The 14,139-nt window shown below is 48.6% G+C and overlaps 2 protein-coding genes across 6 annotated transcripts; one reads left to right on the top strand and one right to left on the bottom strand.

The window, feature by feature from the left end:
- The first annotated feature begins 390 nt into the window (after positions 1 to 390).
- LOC136768660 (cerebellin-1-like) lies at positions 391 to 4,323 on the top strand. Its single transcript, XM_066722966.1, has 4 exons — positions 391 to 639; positions 2,195 to 2,585; positions 2,719 to 2,838; positions 4,073 to 4,323. Exons 2-4 carry the CDS (start codon positions 2,325 to 2,327, stop codon positions 4,268 to 4,270), a joined length of 579 nt encoding a protein of 192 aa, XP_066579063.1. The 5' UTR covers positions 391 to 639; positions 2,195 to 2,324; the 3' UTR covers positions 4,271 to 4,323.
- A 596-nt stretch (positions 4,324 to 4,919) lies between these two features.
- On the bottom strand, positions 4,920 to 13,015 carry ripk3 (receptor-interacting serine-threonine kinase 3). 5 transcript variants are annotated; one of them, XM_066722953.1, is made up of 13 exons: positions 12,818 to 13,015; positions 10,638 to 10,813; positions 10,065 to 10,413; positions 9,708 to 9,859; positions 9,514 to 9,563; positions 8,022 to 8,177; positions 7,728 to 7,810; positions 7,367 to 7,475; positions 6,979 to 7,031; positions 6,733 to 6,757; positions 6,461 to 6,576; positions 6,143 to 6,203; positions 5,810 to 6,029 (listed from the first exon to the last, which is right to left on the bottom strand). In XM_066722953.1, the coding sequence occupies exons 2-13, from the start codon at positions 10,793 to 10,795 to the stop codon at positions 5,833 to 5,835; spliced, it is 1,509 nt and encodes a 502-aa protein (XP_066579050.1). In that variant the 5' UTR covers positions 10,796 to 10,813; positions 12,818 to 13,015; the 3' UTR covers positions 5,810 to 5,832. The 5 variants fall into 5 exon arrangements, with proteins under 5 accessions (XP_066579047.1, XP_066579049.1, XP_066579048.1 ...); XM_066722954.1 differs by having other exon boundaries at positions 5,810 to 5,999; XM_066722950.1 differs by lacking the exon at positions 6,461 to 6,576 and having other exon boundaries at positions 4,920 to 6,029.
- Between the last annotated feature and the right edge of the window lie 1,124 nt (positions 13,016 to 14,139).

Raw genomic sequence — 14,139 nt, 5'->3', positions numbered from 1 at the left:
AAGTCAATATACATATACGCTCTTGTATCCTGTAAGTCTTTCCTGTCAAGAAATACCTGCTGCACTGTGCCATTGTGAGTGTGACCCTGTGTGGCTGTTGTGTCACTGAGTGAGAGTGAGACACACACACAAACAAACAAACAAATAAAGCCAAGCACTCCCACTCATTTGGATGTGACTGTAGATTGAAGTAGTGAACAGCAGAGGGCACCAGATCCCCTCTTTTTTTGTTTGAGAGAAGGCGATAGCAACATTGAGAATGAGAGAGAGAGAGAGAGAGAGAGAGAGAGGGGGGGAGAGGAAACCTAAGGGATAGAAACTGGAAAACAGGAGAGGAGGGGATGATGTAGAGGACAGAAATAGTAGAGAGTGTGGGAAGGGAGAGGGGTGAGAGAGAGAGAGAGTGAGAGTGGGGGACTGAAAGGGAGGGGAAAAGGCAGAGGAGGAGGAGCTGGTATGGAGGCAGAGAGAGACAGGTGTGCGCTCAGTGTGGGAGAAGGCCACACGTACTCCGACATTTCAACTGTGACAGAGGGACCTGCCGTCAGAGAGAGAGAGGGAGGACTGGAGTTGTCTCTGTCAGTACAGGCAGCTGCTGCTCAGAGCCCGGACATAGGAGACCAGGCGCCCGCAGCCCAGGTGAGACTCTCTGCTGAATCAGCTCTCACACAGGCAGGACTCAGGTTCACAACGATGAGTCCCTGTGCCACCCTGACAGCACAGCACAGCACAGGACAGCAGGGCAGGCTTAGGGACAGGATCAACGGTCAGAACAGAGTAACACTCTCGCACACCGTCACACTCACACACACATTCACAATTTAAGTTGTGTAATGATGAGCAACAGATTTTTTTTTTAACATGGCGTGTACAGTTATAGTGTAGTGTGTTACACTGTGTGTGTACAGTTAAAGTGTAGTGTTATATTTTGTCTGCTGTTTTAGTGTATTATGTTACTCTGTGTGTACAGTTATACTATAGTGTGTTATAGTGTGTGTACAGTTATAGTGTAGTGTGTTACTCTGTGTGTACATTTAGAGTGTAGTGTGTTACTCTGTGTGTAGTGATAGTGCAGTGTGTTACTGTGTGTGTACAATTATAGTGCAGTGTGAAAACTGTGTACAGTTACAGTTGCTGTGTGTTACTCTGTATGTACAGTTATACTATAGTGTGTTATAGTGTGTGTACAATTACAGTGCAGTATGTTACTGTGTGTACAGTTATAGTATAGTGTGTTTCTGTGTGTGTACAATTATAGTGCAGTGTGTTACTCTGTGTGTGAAGTCAGGTTTGTCCTTGCGCAGTGTGTTTTGCTGTAATCCTCAGTGGCCCCTGTGGCTGTGCTGTGTGTTGGGGTGGGGGGGTCTTGCTCAGTTAAGTGGCACCGTGCTGGTCTCTGGTGGACCACATCGCGACGCCCACTGCCCCTGCCACCCACCTGCCACTCACAGCCTGACAGCAGGGTACAGGGTACAGGGTACAGGGTAGTGTATGTGTGAGTGTGTGTGTGTGTGTTTTTGTCTGACCTGTGTTAGTCTATATGTATGTCTGTATATCTATGGCTGGTTGTGTTTCTGTCCGTCTCTGTATCCGTGTGATGTCTGTGTGATGTCCCATGTCTCTCAGCCTGTTTGAATGTGTCTCCTGCAAGAATTCCTTTGCCGTGCGAAGGCAACTGGCAGTGCAGGAATGTCAGAAGACAGTGAATGAGATAGAGAGATAGAGCGTGTGAGAGTGGCAGATGGTGTGGTGTAGTGCAGGGGAGGGGGGCAGTGTAGTGGAGGAGCCAGACCCTGCTGCGTCCTCTCCTGTCCCAGCTGGCACTGCCCATTACATCACCCTCTCCCTCCTTCCCCATTACATCATCCCTCTCCCTCCTTCCCCATTACATCATCCCTCTCCCTCCTTCCCCATTACATCTTGCTCCATTCCCCCATGACAACATACCTCCCTCCTATCCTCATACCATGACATCATAACCTCCACCTCCTCCAACTATTACATCACACCTTCCATCCTTCCTCACACCATGATGACATTATACCTTCCCCACTCTGTGTACTATAAAATCCTTCCCTCTCCATTTCCCAATGTAATCTCTCTCTCTCTTTCTCTCTTTTATTGTCTTGGCTGGTTGACCTGGGCCTGGTGTGGATCTTTCCCTCTCTTCATCAACACATTTGGACCTAACCAGAACCAGTACACCCAGTACATTAACTACACCTACTGACAGCAGTACACCCACATACACCAGCACACCAACTGATACCAGTACACCCACACCAGTACACCCACTGACACCAGTATACCCAGTATCCCCAGCCATGGTGCGTGTGCTGGCAGCGCTGCTGGCCGTGCTGGGGGTCCTGCGGAAGGGGGAGTGTCAGAACGAGACGGAGCCCATCGTGCTGGAGGGTCGCTGCCTGGTGGTGTGCGACTCGGCGCCCACGGGGGGGGCGGGGGCGGGGGTGCTGGGCATGGCCGTGCGCTCGGGGGCAGGACGGGTCGCCTTCGCCGCCACGCGCAACACCAACCATGAGCCATCAGACATGAGCAACCGCACCCTGACCGTCTACTTTGACCAGGTGACCAAGCTGTCTGTCTACCTCTCTGCCTCCTTGTGTGTCTGTCTGTCTGTGTGTCTGGCTGTCTGTACTGTACTGTAGTGTCAAATCAATTAGTCAGTTTCTGTATTAATCCCCCCACCCTCTGTTTCAGCTGCTGGTGAATGTGGGGGGGCACTTTGACCTGTCACGCAGCATATTCATCGCTCCAAGGAGGGGTGTCTACAGCTTCAACTTCCATGTGGTCAAAGTGTACAACAGGCAGACCATACAGGTCAGACACACACACACAAACACTGAGCATACAGGTCAGACACACACTCATACACTGAGCATACAGGTTAGACACACACTCACACGCTGATCAAACAGGTCAGACACACACTCACACACACTGAGCATACAGGCCAGACACACACTGAGCATACAAGTTAGACACACACTCACACACACTGAGCATACAGGTTAGACACACACACACTGAGCATACAGGTCAGACACACACTCACACACACTGAGCATACAGGTCAAACGCACACTGAGCATACAGGTCAGACACACACTCACACACACTGAGCATACAGGTCAGACACACACTCACACACACTGAGCATACAGGCCAGACACACACTGAGCATACAGGTCAGACACTCACACACAAACTAAGAATACAGGTCAGACACACACTCACACGCTGAGCAAACAGGTAAGACACACATTCACACACTGAGCATACAGGTCAGACACACACTCACACTGAGCATACAGGTCAGATACACAATCACACACACTGAGCATACAGGCCAGACACACACTGAGCATACAAGTTAGACACACACTCACACACACTGAGCATACAGGTTAGACACACACACACTGAGCATACAGGTCAGACACACACTCACACACACTGAGCATACAGGTCAGACGCACACTGAGCATACAGGTCAGACACACACTCACACACACTGAGCATACAGGTCAGACACACACTCACACACACTGAGCATACAGGCCAGACACACACTGAGCATACAGGTCAGACACTCACACACAAACTAAGAATACAGGTCAGACACACACTCACACGCTGAGCAAACAGGTAAGACACACATTCACACACTGAGCATACAGGTCAGACACACACTCACACTGAGCATACAGGTCAGATACACAATCACACACACTGAGCATACAGGTCAGACACACACTGAGCATACAAGTTAGACACACACTCACACACACTGAGCATACAGGTTAGACACACACACACTGAGCATACAGGTCAGACGCACACTGAGCATACAGGTCAGACACACACTCACACACACTGAGCATACAGGTCAGACACACACACTCACACACTGAGCACACAGGTTAGACACACACACACATTGAGCATACAGGTCAGACACACACACTGATACACTGTGTACAGAGCAAACATAATGATATTCAATTAACTCTTCTTCTCACCCTCTACCTGCCTGTCTCTCCCACTCTCTCAGGTCAGTCTGGTGCTGAACGGCTGGCCGGTGATCTCTGCGTTCGCAGGTGACCAGGATGTGACCCGGGAGGCAGCCACCAACGCCGGGCTGATCACAATGGAGACGGGTGACAAGGCCTACCTCAAGCTGGAGAGGGGCCACCTGCTTGGCGGCTGGAAATACTCCACCTTCTCAGGCTTCCTGGTGTTCCCCCTGTAGAGGGAGAGAGAGGAGAGAGAAGAGGGGGAGAGAGAGGGAAGAGGGGAGACAAGGAGGAGAGAGAGAGATGGGAGACAAAGGGGAAAGGGGGTGAGGGGAGAAAGGGGGGGAGAGAGGAATGAGAGGTGGGTAGAGGGAAGAGGGGAGCAAGAGAGAGGGGAGAAAGGAGGAAGAAAGGAAGGAGGGAAGAGAGAGAGGGGGAGAGGGGTGGAAAAGAGGGGAAAAGAGAAAACTCATACAAACCCTGACAGAGAGAGAGTGAGAGTGGGAGAGACAGAGACACACAGAGAGACAGAAACAGAAACACAGAGAAACACAGAGAGACAGAAACACACAGAGACAGAAACAGAGAGAGAGAGAGAGAAGGGGAGGAGTGTGCAGGTCACATTGGGGGGAGCCCAGGTTTTGAGTCAGGGGGCTCCAGAACTAGCCTTTTGTTATGTCATGGGATCTGGAGCAAGGGGATGTAATGGTGTGTGGTAGCAGGGTGATGTAATGCAATGGGATGTGATGTCATTTCCTGCCTGTCCAGGTGACACATTCACTGCATCCCTCACCTGTGTACTTCAGACAGGATCCATGACCTGTATATACTGTAACACCCTGCTCTACTGCACACCTGGGGTACACACCGACTGGAGCCCCTGTATTGTATATTATCATTTATTTATTAGCAGACACCTTAAACAGGGCAACAGACAAGAAACATTTCAAAGCATTACAAAATGCTGTAATATAATCAGTACAAGATACATAAGTAATTAGGAGCATGAGGAAGCACAGTTTATTATTAAAAATCCATAAAAGCAAGAGTGCTGGGAAGCCCAGGAAAACAGGCTGCTGTAGTACAGGTACAGTCTGAACAGGGGTGTCTTGAGTGATCGCCAGGAGGTGGACAGGGACTGTGCTGTCCTGACCTCAGGTGGGACGGTCGTGCCATCACTTAGGGGTAAGGGTGGAGAAGGAGCGGCTCTGGACAGGGGGTACAGTAATTCTTCTGGCACTCTACTCCTTGAGGGAGCGTAATAGGAGATAAGATTGAGTCTTCTGGAGCACGAAGACCTGGGCGCTCTTTACATACACTTGTATTCGTTTCTGTGGCTCCTCTACTGTTTTGTCTCAGTCTGTCTCTGTGTATTCTTGCCTGTTTGTGGTGCGTGTTGAAATTGTGTCTCCTGCAAAATGCATGAGAAATAAAACGTGTAACCCTGGTTACTTTTCCCTGGCTATCTTGTGTGTGTGTGTGTGTGTGGTGTGGACTCCTGGTTGTACAGCCAGCCTGCCTGCCAGCCCCAGGTATAAATATAACCAACTCTGGGCACCGGTTCAGTCTGAGTCTCTGCTAATAGCCCCGCCCCCCATCGCTGTGATTCCGGAGACAGATGGTCACCTTGGCAACAAGGCTCGGTCCCCGATGCCAGGCCTGTCAGGACACATTAGAGAAGAGAACCGGGAGAGTTCCCCTCCCTCTCCCTCTCCCTCTCCCTCTCCCTCTCCCTCTCCCCTCCCGCTGTGCAATGACCAGTCAGTGAGGCGGGCCAATGTGTGCAATGGCAGCTGCTTTATTTTCTGGGTGGTGTGTCTGGTGGATTGACAGCGGAGGGGGCTGTGCTGTGGCGCTTGCGCTGGCTCTGGCGCTGGTGGGGGGGGGGGCGCTCTACGATGGTCATTTGGTTGTTGTTGCCGATCTGAAGGCCTTTCACATTGGACACCTGCATCATAACAGTACCTGCGTGAGGGAGAGAGGGGAAGAGGGGCACTGAGAGAGAGAGAGGTTAATGGGGGACAGACACTGACTGGACAGTCAATTAGTGGCACAGGGGAAAACAGAGAGAGGGAGAGGCCTGTGGTGCCTGGGGCTGTATTTCTCACCTGGGCGGGGGGGGTACGTCTGGATATAGGGAGCGGTCTGGGACGGGCTGAATTGCATCACCTGGAGAAACAAACAAACACACCTCACATCAGCTGTCTGTGTATCTACTGATCTGTCATGATCTACCTCTGTCTGTCTGTCTGTCTGTCTGTCTTTCTCCCCACCTGTGTCTGTCTGGTCCTGTCTATACATACTTTATCATCTGTTCCTCTCTCTTCCTCCCCCCCAGCACAATCTCTGTCTCTCTCTCCCCCTTTCTCTGCCTCCCCCTCTCTCTTGCTCTCCCTCTCCTAATCCCACTTCCTCCTTAGCCTCACCGGTGAATAACGGCCATCCGGTTTCTGACTAGGGGGCCTGAAGTGCGAGTGCTTCGGATTGGCTTTCGGCATTTGGCCGTTGTCGGAGAGTGTTCTCACTGGCTGAGGAGCCCATACTGGAAGAGAGAGAGAGTGACAGACAGGTCAGACAGAAGAGAGACATCCATGTGTCCATCTGTAGGAATGAGTGTGTGTGTGTGTGTGAGTGAGTGAGTGAGTGTTTTTCTGTCTCTGTCATTGTAATTCCCTCTCTCTCGGGGTTGTACGGATACCTTTTGCAGATTTCACAGTGTTCTCCTGGGAGAGAGAGAGAGAGAGAGAGAGAGGGAGAGAGGGAGAGGGATATCTTTAATAACCGATTGTATAGTGTAGAGTGAGGAACAGCACCCCCTACTCTGGTCAGGCACAGCAGGGGAACTGCAGCTCACTGTGACTGCTAAACATAATAATAATAATAATAATAATAATAATAATAATAATAATAATAATAATAATAACAACAACAACAACAGCAATACCTGCACTGGAGGAGGCCCTGTATGAGCATGCTGTGGTGTCACCTGAGATTCAGCTGGGAGAGAGAGAAAGAGAGACAGATTTCATATTATATTAAAATCTATTCAAAATGTTTTTGAAATGTGTACTGTATGAACCTGTAATAATTCACTTGCGCAAAGGGTTTTAAGGATCAGTTGTTTGGAATACAAAGACAATATATACATTTTAAAATAATTTCCTGTTATTATCAGCATTATAATATTATCTTATTCGGTTACTGTGTATAGAATTTTGTATGGCATTTCTAGCAGGTATACAAGCTAACAATATGAGGTATTTTTATTATTATTGTTATTATAGATTCTTGTTGATGTGCCTGAGTGCGAGAGAGAGACAGCGCCCCCTCACTCTGTTCAGGCACAGAAGGGGAACTGCAGCCGGGGGGGGCATGGGAGAGCTGCAGTGACTTCATCTGCTCCCCCAGTTTCTCCTCCACACTCTGAGACTCCATCCGACACTGAGAGAGAGAGAAAGAGAGGGAGAGAGAGAGAGTGAGTGGGGGAGGAGGGCAGAGAGGGAGTGTATCAGTCATGTGTCAGTGTTTCAGCTACAGTGTTTATACAGTGTGTCGGTGCAGTGTGTACGCAGTGCGTCAGTGAGTATACAGTGTGTCAGTATAAAGTGTGTATGCAGTGTGTCAGTATAAAATGTGTCAGTGCAGTGTGTATACAATGCATCGGTACAGTGTGTATACAGTGCGTCAGTGTACCAGTAGGGTCTGCACTCTGTGAACAGCATCGGGCACTTCAGGCTTGTACAGGTTGTACACACTCTCCGTCACTGGCAGACACTCTGGTTAAACAACACAGACAACCATAGCAGCACAACACAACCACACAATGAGAACACAAAAGCACAGAAACAGAAACAAAAACTGAATGGTTGAATAAATTAATAGATACAACCATATATAATATACACATGCAGCAGCACATCCTCAATCTCCCCCTCCCTGTCTCCTTCTCTCTCACATTTCCTCTCCCAATCCAATCCTCTCACTCACTGTAAAAGGCGGGTCGTTTCTGGGGCTCTGGTTCCCAGCAGGTTTCGATGAGCTGTCGGAGCTCCTGCAGCCCGCGGGCCTGACCAGGGTCCAGCCGCTCCAGACTGGGCCGGTCCCCCAGTGGGATCCTGAACCGCACCAGACTGGACATAACACCTGAGAGAAAGAGAGAGAGAGAGATGGGGGAGGGTGGGAGGGAGTAGGATGGAGCGGGGGGGAGTGGGAAAGGTTAATACAGTATACAAACATTACTAATGCCTCGGTTCCACTGGCTTAAGCGTCCGTGCTGTGCCAGACGCATCCCAGAGCTGTTTCTGTAAAAGCAGGCCGTTGTGAAGTCCGTCCCTCTGATGAGCAGCAGCGACTGTGTGTTTGGTTTGTGCTCGTGTTAAAAACAGAGACAGAAACACTGCGACTCACCTGACGAGAGAGGACTGTGTGTCTGTTTTATTATTTGTGCTTTACATGATTGGAAACAGCGAATAAATACACGTTTCTGTTAGAGATATTAGGAAGAGCTGAACGTGTAGAGACAACATTATATTCAGACAAGCACGTCCTCATAACAATATGTTTTCATGCGCAACAATAATACTAAATAGCAAATATGTATTGTTATTATTATTATCATCTATTTGTGATGGTATATATGTATTTTAAACGCACAGTGACTCCCTTCACTTATTACTCTTACTACAGATCTGTAACTGCAAACGATACTTTTGGCCGTATTATTTATAATGTACTTATCAGATCCTTAACCAGGGCAAGTTACACTTGAAACACAATACACACGTTTCACATTAATCATCCAGATACAATATAGCCGGTTTAATTGAACTAAAGTGTGCGTCTCAGTCATGGCGTTTATGGACGCATTTATTAAACCAGTCCTTAATGTTTTAGAGGGAAACCCAGATCTGCTGTATTTATTTATTCATTAATTAATATTGTAAATGGACACGTTAATGACTCGTGTTCCTTCACACTGACTGTGTCTGGATTGTCCTGCACACATTCACACACACAGCCTGAACACCGGCCAGCTGTCACACAATATTAATACCATCGGCTGCTACGATGCGATTATTATCCTTCAGTATATTTTTAACTAGTCAGGTGCTGCACCGGTCCTGTGAAATCCAAGTTTTTAATGCACTCGGATATTAACTGTATCAGTCATTGTCTCTGTAAGTGGATTTCACTCCATGCTGCTAATAAAACTGCAATTTCTTCGTGATCGCACCGGCACTTGAGATTATATCTTCCGACACAATGTTTCTGATCTCTTCCCTGTCCGTCTGCAAGTCAAGCGCATATCTTTGCTTTCAGAAGCGGAGATATTTCCTCAGCGAGCGGGACGGGCGCTAACGGACATGTTTGGCAGCAGATAGTTAACCTCCAAAAAACATGGTCCTGGCGCTTAGCCAGTGGAAACGGGGCATAACTGGACACTACAGTACCTTAACGCTGCACTGAGAGAGATACTTACAAGAATAGGGTTCCTCCCCAGTGAGAATAGACCACAGCAATATAGCATAGCTGGAGAGAGATAGAGGTGGGGTGGTGAATACAGTGTATCACTCAGTCAGTCAGGCAGTGTGTCAGTCAGTCAGTCAGTCAGTCCCTCCCTCCCTCTCCCCCTGTGCCTCTCTCTCTCTCTCTCTCTCTCTCTCTCTCTCTCACCTGTACACGTCGGAGGCAGGGCTGGGTCGGTACTTCAAGCTGAAAGCCTCGGGGGGCATGTAGCTCAGCGTCCCCCCCTCCCCACTCTCTGCTTCACCCTTCTTCGAACAGGAAACAGAGCGAGTCATCCGCGCCAGCCCGAAATCTGTGATCTACAGAGAGCGAGAGAGAAGGGCAGAGGATAGAGGAGGGGGTAGGGTGAGAGGCAGGGTGATAGGCAGGGTGAAAGGTTAATATACAGGAAACCTGACTGGACCCCACAGTACTCTAACACTGCACTGAGAGATGTGCGCACACACACACACACACACACACAAACTCTCAGGCCTACTCTCCCACGAGAAGCCGGGGACTCGCCTGTGCATTCAGGCTGTTGTCCAGCAGCACATTGCTGGGCTTGAGGTCCAGGTGCAGCAGTGGGGGACGGTGCTGGTGCAGGAAGTTCATGCCCAGCGCTACCTGGTGGGCCAGCCTGAACGCCAGAGGCCAGGGTGGGGGGCCAGCCAGAGAGGCCAACAGGGAGCCGATGCAGCCGAACTCCATGAACTCCATCACCAGACCCACGCTGGGGCAGGACAGCATGGCGGAGGAGGTGCGTAAGCCGGGCAGGGGGGGGGTGCCCCTGTACACCCCGAGGACACGGAGGACGAAGGGACACCCCCCCTCTATCATCAGCTCTGCCTCCCTCAGCAGTTGGGAGCTGTCACTAAGAGGGAGAGTGGAAGGAAGTGAGAGAGGGAGAGTTACAGAAGAGAAAGGAAGTGCCAAAGGAGAAGGAGAGGCATATAGAGGGAGGGAGAGAGGAAGTGAGAAAGAGAGGGGGGGCAGATGGGGCGAAGGGGAGGGAGGGAAGGACATTGTTATTATGATTTGTATTGTTATTGCTGTTGTTGTGACGTGCTGTGCAGTGCCAGTGGCTGCTGTGGTTACCCTCTGTGATCATGCAGCAGTTTGATGGCGACGTCCATCCCCCACAACGTGTGCCGAGCGCGCTGGATCACCCCGAACCCCCCACGGCCAATCATACACCATGATGTCAGGTGGGCATCGTTAATCTGGGCCGGCCGTGGGCAGGTGGTCAGCTCCATCTCACCAATAATCACTCACTGAGAAGGTGAGAGGCGGGACTTAATACAAATGACAGGTGGTACTGACACACAAACGCTGGCTGAAAACTACAGCACATTAACACTGCACTGAGAGAGAGAGGGTTAATACAGACACACTGACTGACTGAACACTACAGCACATTAACACTGCACTGAGAGAGAGAGGGTTAATACAGACACACTGACTGAACACTACAGCACATTAACACTGCACTGAGAGAGAGAGGGTTAATACAGACACACTGAACACTACAGCACATTAACACTGCACTGAGAGAGAGAGGGTTAATACAGACACACTGACTGAACACTACAGCACATTAACACTGCACTGAGAGAGAGAGGGTTAATACAGACACACTGAACACTACAGCACATTAACACTGCACTGAGAGAGAGAGGGTTAATACAGACACACTGACTGGACACTACAGCACATTAACACTGCACTGAGAGAGAGAGGGTTAATACAGACACACTGAACACTACAGCACATTAACACTGCACTGAGAGAGAGAGGGTTAATACAGACACACTGGACACTACAGCACATTAACACTGCACTGAGAGAGAGAGGGTTAATACAGACACACTGACTGAACACTACAGCACATTAACACTGCACTGAGAGAGAGAGGGTTAATACAGACACACTGACTGACTGAACACTACAGCACATTAACACTGCACTGAGAGAGAGAGGGTTAATACAGACACACTGACTGAACACTACAGCACATTAACACTGCACTGAGAGAGAGAGGGTTAATACAGACACACTGAACACTACAGCACATTAACACTGCACTGAGAGAGAGAGGGTTAATACAGACACTGACTGAACACTACAGCACATTAACACTGCACTGAGAGAGAGAGGGTTAATACAGACACACTGGACACTACAGCACATTAACACTGCACTGAGAGAGAGAGGGTTAATACAGACACACTGACTGGACACTACAGCACATTAACACTGCACAGAGAGAGAGAGGGTTAATACAGACACACTGACTGACTGAACACTACAGCACATTAACACTGCACTGAGAGAGAGAGGGTTAATACAGACACACTGACTGAACACTACAGCACATTAACACTGCACTGAGAGAGAGAGGGTTAATACAGACACACTGACTGAACACTACAGCACATTAACACTGCACTGAGAGAGAGAGGGTTAATACAGACACACTGACTGAACACTACAGCACATTAACACTGCACTGAGAGAGAGGGTTAATACAGACACACTGAACACTACAGCACATTAACACTGCACTGAGAGAGAGAGGGTTAATACAGACACACTGACTGGACACTACAGCACATTAACACTGCACTGAGAGAGAGAGGGTTAATACAGACACACTGACTGAACACTACAGCACATTAACACTGCACTGAGAGAGAGGGGGTTAATACAGACACACTGACTGAACACTACAGCACATTAACACTGCACTGAGAGAGAGAGGGTTAATACAGACACACTGACTGAACACTACAGCACATTAACACTGCACTGAGAGAGAGAGGGTTAATACAGACACACTGACTGAACACTACAGCACATTAACACTGCACTGAGAGAGAGGGTTAATACAGACACACTGAACACTACAGCACATTAACACTGCACTGAGAGAGAGGGTTAATACAGACACACTGACTGAACACTACAGCACATTAACACTGCACTGAGAGAGAGAGGGTTAATACAGACACACTGACTGAACACTACAGCACATTAACACTGCACAGAGAGAGAAATGCTGTTTTTCAATCATCTCTCGCTCTCCTCTTCCTGCTTTCAGTGCCGACGGAAAACAACAGCACACCACCAACACACACTGGTCGCGTTTGCGAAGCGCAGATTTACGCCAATCTGCGCGACTCCACCAATGGGATCGCTGGGATTATGCACAACTGCGCAAATCTGCGTTCGCAAACATGGACGGCTCGGCGATAAACCAATAACAAGGTTAGCTTTACCTACAGCGCTTCCCCAAAACAGAGCGACGGTCACTTCCGCTGGGACCCGACTGGTGAAACACCCAGTTGTCTGTCTGAAGCTCAAAACACGGCGGTCGACACGCACAGCGGCAGCACCGAGCGGCCGGTCATGGTCACCGCGCCGCGTCCGCAAGGCAGCCTGCACACACTGTCCCTCGGCAGCTTCCGTCAGTACGCGATTCCGGGACAAGAAACCCGACTCTGTTCGCCGTTTGAAAAGGGGGAGGAGAGAAGGCGAGGGAGGCGACAAGAGCAGCCATGGCAGAGAGAGGGACTTTTAAACTCATTATATTGTTTCAAATCTTATCAATCTACAGTACTAATAATTTAGGAGGCATTAGGTTTGCTTACAGTAGCTTCCAATGTATTGTACTGTACTGTATATATACACCTGTACTACACACACTGTACTGTATATATACACCTGTACTACACACACTGTACTGTATATATACACCTGTACTACACACACTGTACTGTATATATACACCTGTACTACACACACTGTACTGTATATATACACCTGGAGTCCACACACTGTACTGTATATATACACCTGGAGTCCACACACTGTACTGTATATATACACCTGGAGTACACACTGTACTGTATATACACCTGGACTACACACTGTACTGTAGATATACACCTGGAGTATACACTGTACTGTATATATACAACTGGAGTACACACACTGTACTGTATATATACACCTGTACTACACACACTGTACTGTATATATACACCTGTACTACACACACTGTACTGTATATATACACCTGGAGTACACACTGTACTGTAGATATACACCTGTACTACACACACTGTACTGTATATATACACCTGTACTACACACACTGTACTGTATATATACACCTGTACTACACACACTGTACTGTATATATACACCTGTACTACACACACTGTACTGTATATATACACCTGGAGTACACACACTGTACTGTATATATACACCTGGAGTCCACACACTGTACTGTATATATACACCTGGAGTCCACACACTGTACTGTATATATACACCTGGAGTACACACTGTACTGTATATACACCTGGACTACACACTGTACTGTATATATACAACTGGAGTACACACACTGTACTGTACACTCACCTAAAGGATTATTAGGAACACCTGTTCAATTTCTCATTAATGCAATTATCTAACCAACCAATCACATGGCAGTTGCTTCAATGCATTTAGGGGTGTGGTCCTGGTCAAGACAATCTCCTGAACTCCAAACTGAATGTCTGAATGGGAAAGAAAGGTGATTTAAGCAATT

This window comes from Amia ocellicauda, chromosome 14 (genome assembly GCF_036373705.1).
Source record: "Amia ocellicauda isolate fAmiCal2 chromosome 14, fAmiCal2.hap1, whole genome shotgun sequence".
Lineage (NCBI taxonomy): Eukaryota > Metazoa > Chordata > Actinopteri > Amiiformes > Amiidae > Amia > Amia ocellicauda.
The sequence above is the reverse complement of the archived record's forward strand: the minus strand, read 5'-3'. Positions and strand labels throughout refer to the sequence as shown.